Below are 21,509 nucleotides of genomic sequence, written 5' to 3' on the forward strand. Positions count from 1 at the left end.
GCATAGCTTCAGGTCAACCTATTGTCTATTGTCTAAAAAGGGAAAAGAGTGTGAGGTAGAGGTTCATTCTGTTGACCCTTCGTGTTTTCTGTTGCTGTTATGAGTCCAGAGCGAAGATGTCCGCTTGCCAAGAGAAAGTAGACAAGAAACAGAAGAGCCTCAAGTGTAAAAGTATAGACCTTTAGACTTTTTTGTCGCTCCTCTCGTCAGTGTATTTGGGTTTTAGCTGGTTTGGACTGAGAGCAGTACAAAGCTAGGCTCGGTTCTGTGTGACGAAATAGGGGTAGCGACTGGGAACAAGTCTGCTGTTTTGATTGACGGGTCTAAGATGCGCTAAGTGTTTTTAGCATGGCGACCGACTACATGTATACGGCTTGAAGCAAGTCTACGCGATAGTGGCCAATCCGCAGCGCGATCATTGCTATTAGGCGGGGCTTCCGTCCATGCTTAGCTGTCGCGCTCGCTGTATAAAAGAGCGGTGTGCAGGGCGAAATTCCGTCAGTTCTTTAGACTTTGAGTTCTGGTTCTAGTTCCGTCAATTCAGTCAAAGAGTCCGTCAGTCTAAAAGTTGTTCGATCGGTTCATTTTCAGAGTCACTCCGCAGTCAGAAGTTCGAGTCTTCAGTGTATCGCGTTCGGTAGTTCGCTGTGTTTGTCTTCAGAGTCAGCACAGCGTTGACTGGTGAGAAAATCGCATGTACATGTTTTGTTCATTAGAAGTTAACACCGTTGAGACTTGTACAGCCGGCTGTGTGTTACAGTTATAGAAACTTGACCCGTGCGTACATTGTACTTTATATAGACGAATGATCCACTCAGGTAGCAGACCAGTAAATAAACTTCCATAGCCCCCAATGGTGAATGCTCCCACTTCAAAAATTCGGGAAAAATACTCACAACTCGCCAAGGTGTTCGAGACACACATCAAATTAAAGCTTATTTCATCATCTTTCATTTTCTTTTCAATTTTTGGGGGGTCAACTGATGACTTTTAGGAGAAATTTCCATCTGAAGATGATCACCCCTGAAAATAGTCCTGAAGCCCATCGCCATTTTGAAAAACGATGCCTACACTCCATTGCAAAGTAGAGCGCTTTTAGGGTCCAAATTACATCAAAATTACACAGAACTGCAAGCTCCAAGTCCTGTGCACGGTTTCCACCCATATTTTTTACAAACCCTCAAGTTCATGGCCCACAGCATGCTCAAATACCGAAGATTTTGAGGGCATGCAAATCGTGATTTGGCCGAAGCAGGCAATTTCGGACCGATTTACTGGTCTGCACCCCTCAGCGTAGATAGTCTCGCAGAGACCAATTCCGCAATAGTGAAGTCAAGGACCAGACGTCACTGCAAAGAGTCTTGCCGTGTGAGGTCTAATCTTACGTTTAAACATTAGAGAGGTTTTGTTCAGAACAACCAGCTCATACTTTAATTAGAAGATGAGACTGTGAAATTGGATAAATATTTGATTTGTAGAGGTTTTTTGTAGTGTTAGATTTGTGTTAGGGTTTCCGATAAAATATGCATAATCTTTCAGAATAAATGAATATTGCTGTCCCTTGATGGCCCTGGGAGTTTATTGTTTCAGAGTAATTTAGAGAACAGACTATCAGCAACCAATCGGCGGTATATTTCCCCCAAACGAGCTCACATTATCCCTGGGCCTTTAGATTGCTCGAGTAGTTTCTAGGGTCCGAGGTATAATTTGGGCTTGGAAATCCGGAAACTGGCGCCTCAGATGGTGTCAGTATCCGGGGCTGAAAACTTGAATTCGACTGAAGGAAATGACGTCGTTAACTAGCAAATCTGATGGAACAGTCTTGAAAAAAAAAAGAGTTCACTGAGTCAGCAGTAGACTATGCATAATGTACCATTGAAAATGAGTTTCGGTCCTTTTATATGGATGATTTAATGTTAAAATGCAATTCTTTTATTTTGAGGATGATTATATGGATGATTTAATGTTAAAATGCAATTCTTTTATTTTGAGGATTGCAATAACATATCGACCGATTTGAATTTGTATAAACACGCATGCACACACCCGCACGTCCAAATTTAGGCCATTGTCAATATGCCATCGGTGATACAGCTTTATACGACCCAACGATCAGTATATCATTGTGTAATAAGACGATCGCATGTTCTATGACTTTTTGCCCCTTAACTATAACGATACGCTCACAGGCTTGTAACCCTGTGCCCAATAGTCAAGGAACGACGGGGGTTCTCTTCCCTTTTCCGCACATCTAAGGTGACATCTCTTTCCATAACGCCGAACACCTGCCTACGTGTACCACTATTTTAATTCTCGATTTGAAAAGTGGATCCTGAGATGCCGTATTTGGCACTTTGGGGAATCCTCATACGTATATTTGAGGACTTTGCATGAATCACACATGTTGTTTTGAACACAGCAAAGTGTTGAGCCGAAAGCAAGTGGCTATACCGTACCATGAACTGATAACATGATTGTTCTCATTCGATCACATTCAAGAGCACGCGCCGCACGCCTTTTTCATCAATTTAATCCACTGTCTATATCCATGAGTTATATAAATACCAAATTGAAGTCATTATGTTTAAATATGATAGGAATTTATTACCTGCTTCACTTAGAACAAAGATGTATTTACCAGTATAATACAATGAATTCAAGGAATTTGCAATTTTATAGGGTAAAGACATCTATATATTTATCAACGCGGTTAAATGCCAAAGACCTATTTTTTTTTTTTTTTAGAATAGTCTCTCCCCACTGCCCCGTCTTAGATCAATTGGTGGTTTAAATAAACATCTTAAGAAATATCTATAAACAACTATATTTAAACCGGTTATATTTTTTACTTAAAAATGTTGTATGTATAAATATACCGTTCCAAATTGTTCGCTTATCAATTCAACTGAACGTATAGTACACTGAAGTAGTAATAGTAATTATATATTAATGCTTATTCATAAATACCTAAGACAATTCAGAAAATTCCTATTGGTCGAAAGCCTAAGACAACAAATTCCTATTGGTCGAAAGCCTGTCAATTGGCTGGTTTTAAATGGTTGATAAAACACCTGCCGTAAGCGCGCTCACGACTGAGCTGCGATTTATTTCCTTGCAAAGTAAGTTACAACCATTTGATCGTTTTGACTTATTCGTACATATAGATATATTCAAACAATTGTTGACTGCTGTGGTGACCCCCTCGGGGCACATTTTTATCCATTTTCATATATTTAATTTTTGTAATTAATCTGACCATCAAATGCAACTTGACACGCCACTGTGTATTTCCAATCTATCCATGAAAGAGTCTGTAAGAAATCCACCGCTTACTGAGGATTAGATGGGGTATTTTGTCCATACATTGAACTACGATCCAGAAGATGAAGGCAGGTCCTTAATACCAATGGTATCTTCCCGTGGTCGAGTCTTTATAGGATTGATCGTCGTTCGTTGCGAGCAGCTCGTGAAAAAGCGGCCTGCTTTGCGACCGAGGTATTCCAATATCTCGGTCATTGTTATGAAGCTGGCCCCAAGGAATAGGCCCAACTGGCCACCAATATCACCTGCGAAGCAAAAAAACAACAACAACAGCAATTGGAAAGGAATAACGTCCATGTACCAGACCGTACTTGTTTGTATAGCGTTTGTATAGAAACTAATAACAATAAGGATCGATTATAGCAGCAACCAAAGCAAAATATTACGGACATCATTGATGTTATTTTTATTGTGAAGCTTTTGGTACAAAAACAATGAAGTAGGTATGTTTTAGGTGTTTAATTGTACAAAATGCATTTTTTTTCATTGGATCCATAACACTTACTGATTAAAGCTGATGCGCTGATTGCCTCGGATTGCACGTACTTCTCGAAGTTCAGGGACTCGTAGAAGACGTCCAGCAAGATCCAATTTTCCCTGCAGATTTCAGGAGAAGAATTACGAAAATGAAAAGTTCGCTAGTTCTCTGCCTTGCATATATAGTTTGGTACAAACATATCAATGGCCAGGGTATACAGGGCGAGTAAAAAAAAAAAGCGAAACCCATGATGTTTTGAAGACAATTGTGACGACCGTACACATTTTTTTTGTACGAGACTAGTTTTAGGGTCAATGTGTTTAAATGGTGACGGATTGACCAATTTAAGTAATGTTTTCATCTAAAAGTAGCTTATGGAATGTCTTTTAGTCGTTTTTATTTTTGGCGCTACATACTTTTTTAAATATGAAATATAATTTTGGGGGTTTGGGTTCCGCTCTTTTTGACTCACCCTGTATGAACACTCAATGTTGACAAATCCATAGAATCACAGGAAACAGCCACCGTGATCATTACTTGCCGGTGTCAACTTCCGGTTTTGATTTCGGAACCTTCCGGCTTTGACTTCGGAACAGCCGTTTAAATTTACGCACACAAGTCTTTGGAGATAATCATAATAATGGAGGTAGAACGGTCTTATGGAAACGATCACCCTATTTTAATTAACTATGGTGTAAACAAAAGAAATTAAAAATGAAGGTTTTTTTCCCCGCGAGGCTCGGTTATGACTTTCATCCAGAGAAAAAGAATTATAATGGACACTTTCATTGTGCGTTAGCAATTTTGCATGTTTGGCTGACCATGTCAGATGTTATGTTAATGAACTACGTCAAAGTTCACGACTTCCGTGGTGTGGCACGTGTTTGTGTGGAGCGCCATTTTCCCCAACACGTATAGACATGTGTGCAACAATGCACATTGTTTTCATCCGTCACTTTTCAAGTTTAATGTGCTCCGTGTTCGTTACCATATTATATCCGTCTACATCGTCTTCGCCAGCTATGATTGTGTCTTTATGAACGCTATGAGTGGTTAATCATCGTGAACTTAGTGGATGTTGGGCTTGCTGATCGTTAGCGATAGTGCCGACAGGATACGAGTGGGCAGATCACCTCAAACCGTGAGTTGAGCGATTGCATTGCATTAAAACTCTCATGTCAACCGTATCAAGTGTGGAGTGAAACTGGGGTGAATATTGGACTCCATTATACATGTACATCGCCTTAATTTAAAGGGTGCAAACGGCGTAGTGTAAATAACCTGATGTATAATCCTGACTGATCGTCTGTGTAATTAGCAAAGTCGTCTGGGCTGTATAACTTCCACAGTTCCTCCATCACATTGTTGTTAGGCAGAACCGCCGTGGATAGACTGGTACGGAACTCGCTGTAGTTGCACGGCACCGGGCACTCGCAATCCTTTATCTCACCCGCCTTCAGCTGCGCTGCAAGATGAAATACATACAATTTTATTTTTTGAAACAAAGTGGTTACTTAGTGATCTTTTTCGTGCATCCAGTTAATACAACGGGATCATATTCACGAGTCGGCCATATTAAATTGAAAGCGAGGCAAAATCCTCATTTTTGAAACTTGCGAAGAGAAATGAAAGCAATGACATAAAGTTAATTACAAATTAATACCAGTGTGCTCTTATGAATAATTTAAAATTTGTGATTAAACACGCCCTAATGCTTTATAAAGCCACATTTAAAAAAAAAACACATTGAAAGTGACGCTAAAATGCATAAATAGTCTGGCACCATCCCATTCAACAGTTCACAATTTATGAAAATCATTCAGGGAACGCGCCCTAAATGGCGTCCTCGCGAATAAGGATGTAGCCCATGCATTGGCTCGCGGTACTGCTATATCACTGAAGGGTAATTTGTGTATATCAACATTTTCGAACGAACAGAATAGATATTTCTGAAAAGACACCATGTTACTTTGTATTTGAAGTTGGTTAATGAATAGTTCAAGGAAAGAAAAGAGGTTATATTGAGGTCATACTTAAAACTGGAGTGGCGCAGTTCTTGACTTGTTTAGGGGAGCACTCTATTTCATTGCCAGGATGCCTGTAATGTAAAAACAAAAGATACAAACTAAATGAACCAGAGACTACGGTGAAGGTGGACTCCTTAACCTTCTATACCAAGACCAATAAACAGTTGAGGACAATTCTAATAATGATTTTTTTTTCATCAATTTGGTGTGAAATTTGAGGGAAAAAATCGAAAACTTGTAAATTGATTAATGACCTTTCTAATTAATGAGCGTAGCATATATGCTACAATAGAGGACAATATCATGATATTAATTACACATGTAAAACGTATATAGCATATATGCTACATTAGGCGATAATGTTATTCTTTAATTGTCACACATGTAAATACGTATGTAGCATGTGTGCTACATGTACATTGGTTAATACGATCTAATGTTCATGTACAGTGGCCATGAGTACACGTACGCACTACACCGTCACCATCCATAGGTGCATTTATGCTACTGTTTTTTTTCCCAAAAAAATCCTGCTTCAGGGCCAACATTTTTTTTCTTTGAAATAAGAGCTTTATGTGAATCTAATTGATATTGGGAAGACGATGAACAATGACATATTTACCTGGCAATCACCTCCAACTTTGTACAACGCCTCAATTTCCCAAAGCAACATAAAACGGATGACCGCGTTGAATCTTGACAAACAAAAGCATCACCTAACTAACTATAACCAGTAGAGGGGGCTATAACACTTCTAAAAGAGTAGCTTAAGTGCTGCAATGGGTGATAAGTGATGGATTTTTTTTTATATGCCAGAATACTGGACCAAAGTGTGTGTACCAGATATGCTACAATACTCGATAGAGGGTTAAGAATAATTACATGTGCTCCAATGATGATAATTATTGTTTTTACCAGAGCGACTTGACTAAGCAACGCATTCAATCTTTTGATTGTTAAGTATTTGGTGTTTGAATTTCTTTTGACACCATTGATGACACCATTTAGAATTCTGGTGACGCCATTTCGAAGGGAAAAAAACAATTCCTTTGCCGCCCTTTGGGTTGTCATTACCTGACGAGTCTGCATTCACAATTCTCGTAGATCTTCTTGGCTTTACACTCGATGGAACAGCCTTGGAGCGTGTACTTTTCATAATGTGTCAGAGTCTTCGTTTCGTCACATCTTCCCCACGGTTCCTCAAGGTTATTGTACTGAAAGAAAGAAATTACAAATCGACAGTAAAAGTTTACATATACCGGTATACATGTACGCATCCGAACAGAAACAGGCAGCAGCCGGCGTGTTCCGCTTTACTTGGAGATAATCATGCAAATGTCAGGGTTCGACCTCGCGAGAGGGGGGGGGGAGCAAAAAAGGGAAAAGGAGATGTGGAGTCATATTTGCTATTCGTTTAATAAACATCTAACAAAATGAGCGTCTGCAGGGGTGTCAATGGGGGTGGGGTGTGCATGTCCTGCTGCCCACCCTCGAAAAAAATGAAGTTACATTGTTGTTTATGACATTTTGATGCAAACAATAAAAAATCTATTGCATCCTTGTGAAAAGGCCTGCGGACTAGATGAGAGTATGTTTCACTTGTCTGGATGGCTAGTGAAAAAAGTTATTGGAGAACCCTGGAAAATGTTATGCCTGTAATATGCAACGTGTCTTTCCAGCCTAGTGGTTGTGCGTAGAACCAAGGATTTATTGTGGAATTTCGATTATTCTGTCCTATCGCCTTTCAAAATGATTGATTTTTTTTACCCTGGTTGGTACTTGGTACCTAGTTGGGATAATTAATACAGCCCTCGAGCTCAAGTTTACCATTAAGACGATGGGCTCGCGAACACATTTTAGACCTCCTGAACTGAGCAATATATTATTAATGAAAAGACGAACCTCTCGTTTGCGTACACCAACGAACGCGTGGACGCCAGGACCGATTGCGAACCCTTCCGCGTCGACAGAGGGCGGCGTTTCTTGGCCATGAACCAATACCTTCAGTCCGGCTTCCAAATTGCCCCCCTGTACAGGTTCAGCGTATTCATGCTGAGAATTGGAGGGAAACGAGTTGAGAGATTTAGAGATAAGAGTTGCATGACAGCAAGTTTTGGAATTTGTTTGAGGACCGACTTTTTATTAAAGAAAACTGTGATCTTAATTGATGTTGCCTACCTGCTGTATATCAATGATCATTCTCAGGCCGTTACCGCTTCCCGGTTGGATCTGATGTAAGATTGGTAGGTCATTTTCATCCGAGTCTTCGCCGGAATTAAAGGTCCAGCAGTTGCCGAATGAAGTAAACTCGTGCGTGAAATTCTTCGAAAAAACAAAAATAATCAAAAGGCCTTGTTTTTAGCAAAATCTGTTATTCGCACTAAAAGGGGGCTATCCCCGGCCCCCATCCCAAGAGGTTGTAACTTTGTGTTGTGTTTTTAGGTGCATATCTTTGAACAAAAAATAGTACATTGTAGCAAATATAAAATACTTTTACGTTCATTGTATAACACTAAATGTAGTAAATGTAGTCAATTCAGTCCATGCAATTAGCTCTTTATAAGGAATCTTAATATTGAAACAAAAGCGATGCCGCAGTAAAAGAGCCTCCGTTTCTGCCAGTGCGGCAGCCGCACTGGCAGAAACGGAGGCTCTTTTCCTAATCTCAAGAACCCATCCCAGTGGCCGAAGAACCCATCCCGGTGGCTGAAGAACCCATCCCAGTGGCCGAAGAACCCATCCCGGTCGCTGAAGAACCCATTCCAGTGGCCGAAGAACCCATCCTGGTGGCTGAAGAGCCCATCCAAGTGGCTGAAGAACCCATCCCGGTGACAGAAGAATCCGTCCCAGTGGCCGAGGAACCATGATCTCGGTGGCTGAGACCTGAAGAACCCATCCCAGTGGCCGCAGAACCCATGGCGGTGGCTCAAGAACCCGCCCCAGTGGCCGAAGAACCCATCCTAGCGGCCGAAGAACCTATCCCAGTGGTCAAAGAACCCATCCGGCCCAGTGGCTCAAGAACCAGAACCCATCCCAGTGGCCGGGAGAACCTATCCTAGTGGACAGAGAACCAGTTCCAGTGGCCGACGAACCCGAATAACCCACCGCAGTGGCCAAAGAACCCATCCCAGTGGCCGAAGAACCCATCCCTGTTGCCCAAGAACCCATCCCTGTTGCCCAAGAACCCATCCCAGTGGCCCAAGAACCAGAACCAGCGACCGAAGAATCCATCCATGCAGTGGCCGACGAACCCATTCCATTGGCCCGGAGAACCCATCTCATTGGCCGAAGACCCATATCCCAGTGGTCCCAGAATCTTTCCCAGTGGCCGAAGGACCCATCCTAGTGGTCGAAGTTTCAGTACATCTAGTATTTCTTTTAGCCCAATGTGAGTCTTATTCCGGTAAATATCGTCACAGAAAGGTCCGATCATGACATCAAAAGAAAGACAACAAACGTCTATAACTTACATGCGCCTTGCAACTGTCCTTTTTCCCGCGCCATTTGCAGTCCATCAATGTGCGCTCGTCCAGTATGAATCCCGTGCGCTCAGTGAACTCCGTGTAGCTGAAGTTGGCGGCGGGCTCGTTTGGATTGGGCTCCTCGCCGGGTGTCTCCGGGTCATCGTAGGTGTCGTAGTCGTAGTCGGTATATTCCAGGAGTACTTCCAGACTGGCTATATCTGCTTCAGTCAGTACTGACAAACGGTATCTGAGATTAGATGGTGTATTAAAAACAATTTACTCGATTGCTAATGACATAATAAACTTAATAATAAATACAATTATTCAATATTGTCATCATCACGGACTATTGTCTTCAAAATTGAATTGTTTTGCAGTTGATTATTATCCGTCCTCTACACGTTGATGGGTACCAAACAAGAAGGACCAATCAGTCGTTAAAATCTTAAATTGAAACTAAATGGGTTTATTGTTTCAGAGAAACAAAACTTAAAGCACGTTTGCCAAAGCAAATGCCATGTTTTTGTTGTTTTTAATAGTGCAAACTTACGATGAATACAATTATTGAGTGTTTGGCAAGTCTGCTTGCGGATCTCGTCGTCCTATTTGACAGTCGTTTGTTTTGTTGATTTGACATTTGGTTATGGTCGTTTGCAGAGTCAACAATTGGCTTCAGTTGGGCGGTATTTACTTTTTAAATAAATATGTTATCAGATGGTCGCAGTCTCAATAAATAAAAAAAAAATGAAAATAGTTAATTTTAAAGGCTCTTTGTGGTTTGTTTTCTCACGCATACTTGTGCCGATGGCTGTTTGCTCCAGTAATCAGCCACTTAAAAACCTATCCTGCAAAAACTCATACTAAATAGGCAGAAAGTACAAACAAATGGCTGTGCCATTTATTCAGCTGGTCAATATGCAAGGGCCAACTTAAAGGTAGTTGTACTATCTAAAGCCAAATAAATAACCTTGAGGAAGGGCTTTTCATACGAATGATTATTGAAAAATGATTATTAACATCAGTGTTGTAGTCGAGACCGGATAGTCCGAGACCGAGACCAAGACCGAGACCTGAAGTTGCGAGACCGAGACCGAGACCGAGACCAGCCCCTTCAAGGCGGACCGAGACCGAGACCGAAATGGTCCGAGACCGAGACCGAGACCGCGGATAATAAATAACAATAATCTAAATAAACAACAAGACACTAATTACAGCTGAACAGTCTGTCCTTGAGATGTTGATGTTCATGGGGATGTGAAGGAAGTGATTGAAAGTTAGGAATCACTTGTACCTGCTTAATTGTGTCATGTGAGTGCTCTTCGTGTTTGCTTCATGCCATAAATTACAACATGGCAACAGAATTTGTTATTGTCACAATCAATTAAAAAATTGGAAACAACCTAATTTAAAGAAGGGGAAAACCTTATTTGATGAACTCCATATATTTTTTTTTCAAATATTGTTTAACTACTATAAAGTGTAAATCTGATGAAGAAACTCTAACTTAGGAGTACGACAATTTGTACTAGTTTTTGCAAAACTTGAACATGTTGAAACTTGACAAAAGTAAAAAGTTAAAGGTGGATGTTTCATCTGTTTTGGAACTCGGACCCTAAACTCCACAGCCACCCCTTGGTTTCAGCAATGACCACTAACGGATATTTAAATGCAACTTTAATTTTACATTGGATCTCCTTGTAAACCTGATTCGAAAAAAAATTGGAGCAAGAAAATATTGATTTATGTTTTAAAATTTCAGTCATGGAATATAGATTTGTACATGTAGACAAAAAATTTGAGAGATGGTAGCCAGATATGGATTGGTCTGCCCCCCCCCCCTCCCTCTTTGTGATTCTCCTTCCAACCCTGCATGTTTGTGTGTCCCCTACATGTTTGTTTCTTGTTCCTCTGTCATTTACCTCTGAAGAAGGCCTGGCTAAGGCTGAAATGTAATGCCACTTTATTTTTGTTTAATGTCAATAACGTTACATATACTATAGAAGATTGATGAACCATATTTGCCTGATCTATCTTCTGTTAATCTGCCCGCCGTCATCATTGTCATTAGCCTATTTGAGAATATGGCCGACACAATAGAAGGGCGCTGTCACAAACTGAATGTGGTGGGCGAGATGTACTTTTAGGATTCATGGCTCAGTGCCCACGCCTCTCTGTGTTTTGTACCGTGCCATCGTATCGCCCGCATCGGCTACTTTGCTGGGCGATTTACTTGAATATTTTAACAAGTACGACATATTGCCAATATATTAATAGTTTATTGTGATGGCCGTAAACAGCATATAACGATTAATGGAACACAATTCTTCTCGACTCATGCAAATGCAATTGACATTTAGGAAGGAGACGAGGCAGGCAATTAGACTCTATTTTTGTGTGACCATGGCAGTAGCTCAATTTGTGTTTATCACAGATGAAAAGATGAATACATGGCGAGTCAAAAAGAAAGTGACCGTATGATAAAGAAAAAATGGCACGCTCCATTTTGTAAAAAATACAATTGGGATAAAGAACATGTTATTGAGTAGTAACTGTGAACATTTCACGTAATTTGCATACTCTATTCCCAAGTCGTGTCTATTTTAATAAAGAGATCACAAAATTTAGCTGTCCACCACTAATACCAATGTAACGGTCTACGAATTGATGAATATCCATTAATAAATATAATGAGAAAAAAACACGTTTTTCCCGCCTCCACGAATAAAGGAAAAATTGAAAAGGAAAATAGAAAAAAAATCCCAATATTTCTAGGGAAAAAGAGTTGAATTGTTCCCCATATTCAAAATACAAAATCTGACGGTAAAAATAATGTTTCAGTCTTGATTCATAAGATTTAAATCTCAGTTGTATTTGGAATCAATGAGGATGGCTATAAAGTGCTTGTTTCAACAGATCATCCCACAATAAAATCGAGAAATAAGAAGAGGAGCAATGGTTATTGGACTATGCCTCACTCACTAGAAAGTGAAGAGAGACATATCCATTAGCATCACACTGCAGTCACATTTGCCCTAAACTGATTCTTTACTTAACCCTAAAAGGGAAGGGGCGGAATCCGCCCCCTCTCACTTTTTGGCTGGTCTCGACTCGAGACCAGCCAAAATATCGAGACCAAAGGGGACCGAGACCGAGACCAAGACCGGCAAAAAGTGGTCTCGAGACCGAGACCGAGACCGGTCTCGAGACCTACAACACTGATTAACATACGATTGTCGGTTTGTAAATGAGTGCTTTTTATCATGAAAAACATTTCCATACACGCAAATGAACCACAAACCCATTTTGTTATGAATGCAACAAGGAGAGAAGTATGGACTGGATTTTCAAAAGAAGAAAATTATTAATGTAAATGTAGTTTGGCTCTTAACCAATGGTTTTCAACTCGCATTGCATTGCAGTGGCATGTGGAGTGGTGATCCACCATGTTGTCTAGATTATGAAAGACTGAAATAGAAACCTTTCGTACAATTAGTAATATGGATACTGCTGTTGTTGTCAGCCCTCCCAGGTCTTTTAGACATTGTAATGCTTTGAAGACTACATGGTGAGTCTATCCAAGCATCGTTTGGAGCTTATGTATTGTTAGTTTACATGGGGCTTGATTCCCAAGGAGTGCTTTTAGCAGCGAAATATGATTCTGGAGATGGTAGATCGTGAAGGATTGAGGAAGGTTGCCCATAAATGCCCATAGCTCGGTTACTACGACCGACTCATTGGGGAGTATTGCCTATCTTGGTTAGGGTTTTTGACTCATGATCCGAGTGTCAGGGGTTCGAATCCTGCCGCCGGCAATGTGGGGAAGCCACTTGCCTCTGTCCACCCAGGAGTATCCTGCGATGGACTGGCATCCCATCCAGAGGGAACGGAAATATTCTCAGTCATTTCATGCCAAGGAAACCGGAGATAAACGCCGGACTGCACTGGTGAGCCATATATCGGCTCGTGAAGGACCCACCTGTTGAAGTTGCAGATGGTCACGGCAGGGAAGTCCAGGTCCCCCACGTACTCCACCGACACCGCCGTAGTGGCCTCGTACTTGAAGTACCGCCGGAACCGATCGGTGATCTGCCAGATGCACACTCCAAGACAAACCAGCAGGATGGTGAGCCAGATGAGCTTGACTAGGGCCCGGGAGCTCTCGATGACACGACCGATGCCGTGCAGGGTGGTCGTGGAGGCAAACTCCCGGTCCAGATCCGCCTGTTGCTTGCTTGCATCGTCTTTCATGATTATCTCCTATATAAAGGTCTCGTCCCGCTAACGTTTAATCCATAAATCCCTCCTGGGATTATGAATAGCGGACGTATTATGATTACGAGCCAACCGTGCAGTCTATAATGATTAATCCAAACTAATGAATATCCACAAGCTTATACGTACTCCAAAAATACGTGAACTTGCGCCTATGGCTTAAGAACACACGTACAGCCCTGCCGTTGGTTTTCCCTAATACGTGACCGTCGCTACGCAACTGTATGTTTGCCCAGCCTATTCCCCAACACAATTGCGCACTCATATTGTACTCCGATCACAAGTTCAATCGTGTGACGATGGATTTCCTAAATGAGCACTCGTAGTGGGTTGTTGAATCTGTGATGTTTCCCGAGGGAACTGGTTTTTATCTTTCAATTACTAATCAGATCTTTCCAGTGTGATCGTCCTCGGCAGCGCGTGATGCTTTCAGAGTTAATTAACCACGTCGACCATCATTGGCGTCGCCAGGATTTTTTTGGGGGGGGGAAGCACATTTTCCCAAAAAAATCCTTGTACTTTCGCTAGCATATTCTCAATTCTCATTTTTTCGAGGGTGGGCGGGGGGACATTTTCCCACCTATCCCCCATTGACACCCCTGCAGACGCCCATTTTGTTAAATGTGTAGCAAATATGACTTAACGCCTCTTTTTCCTTTTTTTTTTCTTTTTGTTGGTCTCCTTTTTTTTTCCTTTTCGGGGGGGGGGGGGAGTGGGGAAAAGCGCACCCCTCCCCCTCCCCTCCCCTGTTTTTTTGCTTTTCCAGGAGGGGAGGGGGACAGGCCCACCCCTTGCCATGTTGACCATCGCTTTTAACACAATGTCGGAAAATGAGAGCAAAGGACTAACACGAGACTACCTATGGCTTGCTGGGAATATGTGCAACCCGAAAACGTCTACTAGTCTCTGAATAAAAGGTTCAAAAGGGCGTGAATTGCTTTGTGTCAAGTTTTATTATTTCATTCTTAGGATCCGTTCACACTTCAGTTCACGCGAATACATATTCATAGCCGTAAACCACTACCGCGGGTTTACCTTGGCCGTTGCTCATATTAACCTGCGTGAACCCACGTATAGTAGACCACCTGTGAGTTTTGTTTGCTAGAAGTATTTGTTGGCAATATTTTCCTGAATGTAATGAGTATTATTAAACTCACTCCGATGCATGTCAGTCGGCAGTACTGTATATTTGTTGTTGTCACAGTAGCATTACACCAGTAAAACCCAATGTTATTGCAACGTCACTTCAAAGCAACATATCAGAGAAGGTGAAAAGTAGATTTTTCACCATTTAAAGTGCTTTTATATAATATATTCTCTTTTTAAAACACCACATTTTATACATGGTATCGTCATACCTTTCCGTTCATCCTACGGTGGATTATATATAGTCATCTGGGATATGCCATCAGACACGTCGAGTAAACCACTATTCTCATAATAAACCAACAGTCACTTGGGAATTAGAAACCAGAGTATTAATGGCGTGGTTAAGCATCATCAAAGCAAGCTTGCGTCCAAAAATATAATGGATTGAATTAATAGGGTTCATTTAATAATTAACTACGCACTTAGCCTACAGGGAGGGGGAGGGGGCTTTTTGCATCCTTTCACATAATTAGCTGCAGTGGGGTCCTTAGGACGATGGCAAGGTATACACATCACCACTGTCCTGATATTCCTTTTTTTTTTCCCATGCCAATGGGACGTCACTGTAAGTGGCCCAAGTTCCAACTCTGGTAATTATCAATAAACTAATTGGATTTGATTTCCATTAAAGGGAAAGTAAAACATTTGCTTTTGCTGCAACTTTCAGAAATAAATGGATTTGGAGGATTAGTATGTTAAAGCAAATATCGTTAAAATGACTTGTTTCACGTTTTGGGCTCGTAGATGCTGGAAAAACGAAGAAAACCAATCATGTTCTTGTAGTCCGGTTCCCTGACCCCACTTAAGATGAAATGGAGAATGTATAGACTTTGGGGAATTGTAAGGTCAGAGAATCAGTCTAGCAGGCTTGAACCTCTTCACAGTTGTGTAATCAATTGCAAAGAAAACGCGGAATAACTAATTATGAAAAATTAGGAGCAGTTTTTTTTTAAAAGCCAGTTTTCTCCAACGCTGGTCGGCCGACCAGCGTTGGAAAAATACCATTTTTCTTGAAAATGTCAGCACACCAGGAGCCATGATTTTACAGGATGCTTTAGACTGTCATTCCCTAACAATGCAGTATGGTACTTTGTGATAATTTGATCATTTCGTTTTGTGATGTTTGCAAATATTGTATCTTCCCTTTAAGACCCATCACTCGAAAAGACTCGGCATAGAGTGAAATACATCCTTGAGACTGAAGCATCCAATGCCTTCTTCAGACAGCAGTATATGCCTACTAAACAAAAAAAATGATACATCATTTAAACATGGGTGGGGGACGCTATGACACATCACATAATGTATGATTAAAATCTATGCAAATAGTTTGAACCGATTGCATTGTTAATTTCCAAAGGGCTCTTAGAGTTTCCCTGTTTTTGTGTTCGGTGCTTTAATTATTATGGGGTCTACTCTACTGGCCAAACACTTATTGGCTAGACAACTATTTATCTTATTCAACAAGTGCGAGTGCACAATAAGCTCCGGCCGTGTTGCAAGAAGTCTTCCATGAAAGTCTTGCGTGAAATCGATCAAAATGATCCCTGCCAGAGCTAAAAAATGCGACGCCGAAAAATGCGACGCCGATGACACATATGGAACAACATAAATACTTTTGGTCAATTTTCGAGACAGACAGACAGCCCGACCGACCGACAGACAGACACCACTGACAGACAGACAGACAGACAGACAGACAGACAGACAGACCACCAAGAGACATGTAGAAGCTCCTGCCAGAGTTTAAAAAGGGGGTCAGTCTAAGTTTACCGTTACATTGCATTGTTGCTCATGCGTTGTGCATGTCAACATCCGATAATAACACCTAAAAAGTATTAATTGTAAGCCATGAAACTCTTTCTTCGGCTATTTCGCAATTTTAAAAAAAAACCTCGATGTTTATGGTCATCACACAAAAAAGCAAATTGAGTCGGCACAAAAGCATATGATTGCACATGATGCGAAAACATTATGTGGTACGTGTATATTATAACAATCGACCCAGTTTGTTGTGGAGCGTTGCTATCCACAATTACCTGAAAGATTGCGATAAAAGGAGGCCTTCCAATACATAAATGCGCAGTGAATTTGACCTTCACGCCACTTCTCGCCCCCGCACTGCGAGTCGGCCGTGCATGTTGAACTACTAAGCATATTAGTCCCAATTGGTGTGTTGTTTGAAGTGTGTTCTGGTAATGGCGAAGAGCAAATAATCCATCACGGGAAAAAGTGAGGGCCGTGCGGATCCAGTCAATTCAGCTGGCGCTTTCAGAGCAGCTTATCAATTAACTAATACGATGTCTAGCTTGATTTCAGATAATTATCTTGTGGGTGTTTGTTTCACCATGCGTTTTGAGTGATGCGTTGTATCAGCTCAGTATCGGGTGTTGAAGCTTGTTTTAATTCTTACAGTGTCCAAAGCATTTCACCATCCGGTTGCCGCAATACTAAGCAGAAAAGTCCTGCTCAACAAAGTATCACCTAAGCAAAATAAAATAAGTGTAAAAAAAAACTAAAAAAAAACACCACAACACACAAGTGCAACAGTAATGCGGGCATTACATCTTGTAGATTGATGTACAAATTTATATTTAGAAATCCAACTGGAGGAAACTAAACAAACACAACACATCTTAGAGACAAAATGGTGGACACACAGTCTAGTCATGAAGGAACTTTAGATAGAGGAAAGAGTCGCGTGTTTTAGGCCTATCACGCTTGGGATATTCTCTTTTCACCGACATAAGTCTCTGCAGTTACTATTGCCCAATCACGTGGAATGATATATGGTCTGGCTTTCAGCCAATTTCTGTGTGGCCCAACGTATATAATTATTTATGTTATTACCCAATCTAATCATCCTCTGACCGACTGTCACAATAGTGCCCAGTGATGTGCTTTTATAGTTGAAGGTAACCATGGCAACGAGGAGCAGGTATGTTGCGGTGGGATGAATCCGATGAAAACATCTTTTCATTTTCACACCGGTTGCTATGTGTTACCATGCAGCACTCCAGACCCCCCCCCCCCAAAAAAAAATATTGAGTTTCAAGAACATATAAATAGGTCTGGGAGCTATATCAGCCAATATGAACAAACTATCCCGGATGTCGGCGCCCACTTGTTTCTGCATTTTTTGCACACATGGGCAAATGCATTATGTAAAGAAAGGTTTCTCTTCGACTCCGAGACAACAAAACATGTGAAATATTTCGCATTATTAAAAAAAGGGGGAGGGAAAAAAAAAAGATACATGCTCCCATCAAATTTTGATGTTTGGTGTCCTACATAACGGCTGAAAGCTCACTCATTCAGGAAGCGAAAAAGTTGCTGTAGGGCGTCTAATGTAGGATTTAGTGTTTCGATCAGCCGCTGAAGACAATATTAATGACGATGAATTACGTGCAACGGCGAATTTTCACAGACGATTTATATTCATTTAGGGAGTAAATGTTGCCGCACCTTCATTTAGAAACACCGAAATTTTCAAGATGTAGAAAAACCTCTCCCCTACCCGATCCTTCGCGCATAAGGCCCTCCTTCCGGGCACACGACGATTTAATCTTTACAAAAATTGTGTTTACATAACTCACACCGCGACGAATTGATTATGTGTTTACCCCGGACACCGCATACAAAAACAAAGACGAACGTAAAGCACAGGCAGGCACCAGACTATTCCTAATGTGCATACATGTCCAACAATTTTGGACATTTTTGGACATGGTTCAAATACTAGGGTGAGAGAACAGGTAGTGGTGGGCGTGTACTGCTCGACACCCGGAGGACGAGGTTGTCTCTCCCCCGCTATGCCGCGCCAATGAGTCCAGAATTTTAATTTGGTACGCGCGGCGTTTCCCATTTACGATCGATTCCCCTAAGACCATCGCTTCTATCCGTACAAGGTTGGTCATTCTCACACAGTCCACACTTTTGTTTAATTCAGTTGAGTTGGTTTAATTGCATACACGTGGATTTCAGAATATCTTTTTTTTTTTACAGTTATAATACCGCATAGATAGAATTGCACTGTACCAAAAAAAAAAAAATTATACTAATCTGAAATTACCTCAATTGGTGGTTAATTCGGGCAAAATGTGAAAAACTTATGGGAAACAGTTCCCCAAAATGTAGGCAATTGGATGTTGACCAACATTGGGCAAATACCAACTCATTTGCCCAATTTTCCTTTAATTTTTCTTTAAGTGTAATGATATAATTGTCCGAAATGCTCATAAACCATCTAACACACGACGGACGATCTTTACGATAATTACAGTGCTCTTTCATGTCTTCATCTTTTATTCTGTGCACTCAACATAAATTATCATACTTGTGTATGTACGGTCTGTTCTTGCGTTCCTGTGATGTCTTATGTTAGATTGTCTTCGTCTCGTTTTGTATGTCTTTGTCAACAACAAAAATAAAATACAGCATTTCTACATCTGCCTTTTCGTCTTTTAAAGTAACTCTCCGTACGAGCCTCCCCTATTTTTTATAGGTCTATCTTGTAACTTCTCCCTCTGAATGTATGTCTGTATAATTATCATCATTATTGATTCACTACAGGGTGAGTAACAATAAAGGAAACTCAAATGGCAGGACCAATTTATTGATGAAGTTCTGCATGTAGCACCTTCACAATCTAGGATATGAACTAATCAGCTTTCTTTTAGTACAAGAATCATTCAAATCACTTATGTACTTTTCAAGTTACGGAATTTTAAACACAACCACCATTTTAAAGTTCTGTCCACGGATCACAAAAAAAGTGTCTGTTCTCTCAGTAAACGAAAACAATCCTCAAACATCCTATGTGAATTCTTTTCGTTTGGCTGAAAGAACACTTACCTTTTAGGTGATCACTTTTAAAAAGGTGGTTGCGTAAAAAAATCCTTAAAAAGCACATGAGAGACTTGAATGATTCTTGTACTATTAAAGAACCCTTTTTAATTGGGTTTATATCTTAGATTTTGATAGTGCGACATGCATAACTTCATTAAAAAAAATGGTCCTGCCATGTGGGTTTCCTTTTGTGACTCGCCCTGTGTTGTGTATTTGCTATATATGGGAAAATACAAGTCATATGCACTCGAGCAGGAAAACCTTGTGAAGCGCCGAGTGTTTTGATTAATAACACGGCAGAGTGAAGATGGAGGGTAATTGCGTTGACCACATTAATTGGATATTGGAGTTTACTGCATAAGGTATTGCAATTAGGTTCCATTAGCGGCGAAGCTCGTGCCCGTTGCTCTTTGAGTCGGAGGCTGAAGCCACAAGTGGGTGGATTGTGAGGCACTGCTATCACAAACACTACTTGAAAAATACAAGTATTGATTGCCTGCTGAAGCAAAATTATCATTCAAGAGACCGTTGTACAGGCATACAGGATGAGTAAAAAAAAAAGCGATACCCAAACCCTAAAAAGTATATTTCATATTTAAAAAAAAACATCATAATGACTGGAAAGGCAATTTCATAAGATACCTTTAGATGAAAAAAATTCTGAAATTGCTCAAGAATCGTAGTCACAATTGTCTTTAAACATCACCAACGATTAAACCCCAGTTTTACAGTAAAAGATATTCAACAAAGTCCTTTGGAAGGCCAGTCTTTTTTTTGTTAAAGTCGATTTTATAAATCATGTCGTTTGCCTTACCAGGGTTGTTAATATAGATATTGTGTACTACAGTTGTTGATTGTTGTTCCAAACAGTCAGAATACACACTAAACTGTGTGGGGTTTTTTGGACGAAACAGGTTTTAGAGTCATTGCGTTTAAATGGTGATATTCTTTGAACGGATTGAGCAATTTCAATTTTTTTTTCATCTAAAAGTAGCTTATGAAATTGGCTTTCTAGTCATTATTATGTTTGGTGCAACAAAATTGTTTTAATATGAAATATGTTTTGGGGGGTTGGGTTCCGCTTTTTTGTTTTACTCACCCTGTATAATGCGCACACAGAAAGAACACTATACATAGATTGCATTTCAAGAGAGCACAATAAATTGTATGTACACCATTTTCCGTTTAGACAAGATACTGCAGAAACTAATTTGCAAATCCTCATGATAACGTGGGCTTTACAGTAGGCCTACACTTATTTTAAAATCTGTAGTGTGTGTAGTGAGGCCTAGGCTTGATAGATGTATAATTTGAACACTTATGCATGCCCTATCTAACGCTGCTACAATGGAACATACAGCACAGATTATTGTTTGTCAGGCTCGTTTTATTTCAAGACGAACGACATTTAAAAGATAATTTTCCAATTTAACAAGGCCACGTTTTGAACACGAATATATTGCAGAACAAATAGAACTTGGTAAGTATACAGAAGGGTGGCCGACTTACTCGAATGGCATTGTGATGTTCTTGTTTGCTATAGGCAAAAGCCATCAGTTTAGGGCAAACATGATTAAGCCCCTATGTCAGTTGACGAAGATATCTCGGCACCAATTGTACTCCTCGGCTGTGATGGGCTACGGCTATGAGTTATAAGATTCATTTGATATAATGTCATTAAGTACCTCCAGTCGAGTCTCGTTAATACAAACTCGTTCGGACCTAGCCAAATTGTTGTTATATCAGAATTTTGTATTAAGAGGAACATCAGTCCCATTCATTGTGCAAATAAATGCACAGTCGGGACTAAGGCTTTATGTATGTTATAACCAGAATTTTGTAATAACAGAGTTTGTACTAACGAGATTCGACTGTATATACATGTACATGTAGTTGCCGTTGTGCAATGGATGGATTCAGGACGTCACTGGTAAACAGCGTGCTAAACGC

General features: G+C 40.6%; 1 protein-coding gene across 1 annotated transcript; it reads right to left on the bottom strand.

Annotated features, from left to right (window-relative positions):
• Positions 1-2,488: 2,488 nt before the first annotated feature.
• On the bottom strand, positions 2,489-13,900 carry LOC119728794 (acid-sensing ion channel 2-like). Its single transcript, XM_038201187.1, has 9 exons — positions 13,267-13,900; positions 9,297-9,537; positions 8,005-8,148; positions 7,729-7,878; positions 6,901-7,040; positions 5,833-5,897; positions 5,081-5,264; positions 3,827-3,918; positions 2,489-3,566 (listed from the first exon to the last, which is right to left on the bottom strand). The coding sequence occupies exons 1-9, from the start codon at positions 13,536-13,538 to the stop codon at positions 3,370-3,372; spliced, it is 1,485 nt and encodes a 494-aa protein (XP_038057115.1). The 5' UTR covers positions 13,539-13,900; the 3' UTR covers positions 2,489-3,369.
• Positions 13,901-21,509: the final 7,609 nt, after the last annotated feature.

Source organism: Patiria miniata, unplaced genomic scaffold (genome assembly GCF_015706575.1).
Source record: "Patiria miniata isolate m_02_andy unplaced genomic scaffold, ASM1570657v1 HiC_scaffold_20, whole genome shotgun sequence".
Lineage (NCBI taxonomy): Eukaryota > Metazoa > Echinodermata > Asteroidea > Valvatida > Asterinidae > Patiria > Patiria miniata.

What these genes read in the sequence shown, in the direction of transcription:
- LOC119728794 (XM_038201187.1), bottom strand. Translation starts at nt 13,538, where the DNA reads ATGAAAGACGATGCAAGCAAGCAACAGGCGGATCTGGACCGGGAGTTT. An exon ending in TGATCATTGATATACAGCAG is followed by an intron (nt 7,879 to 8,004) that starts GTAGGCAACATC and finishes TCCAATTCTCAG; the next exon opens with CATGAATACGCTGAACCTGT. An exon ending in TGTGAATGCAGACTCGTCAG is followed by an intron (nt 5,898 to 6,900) that starts GTAATGACAACC and finishes TTTACATTACAG; the next exon opens with GCATCCTGGCAATGAAATAG.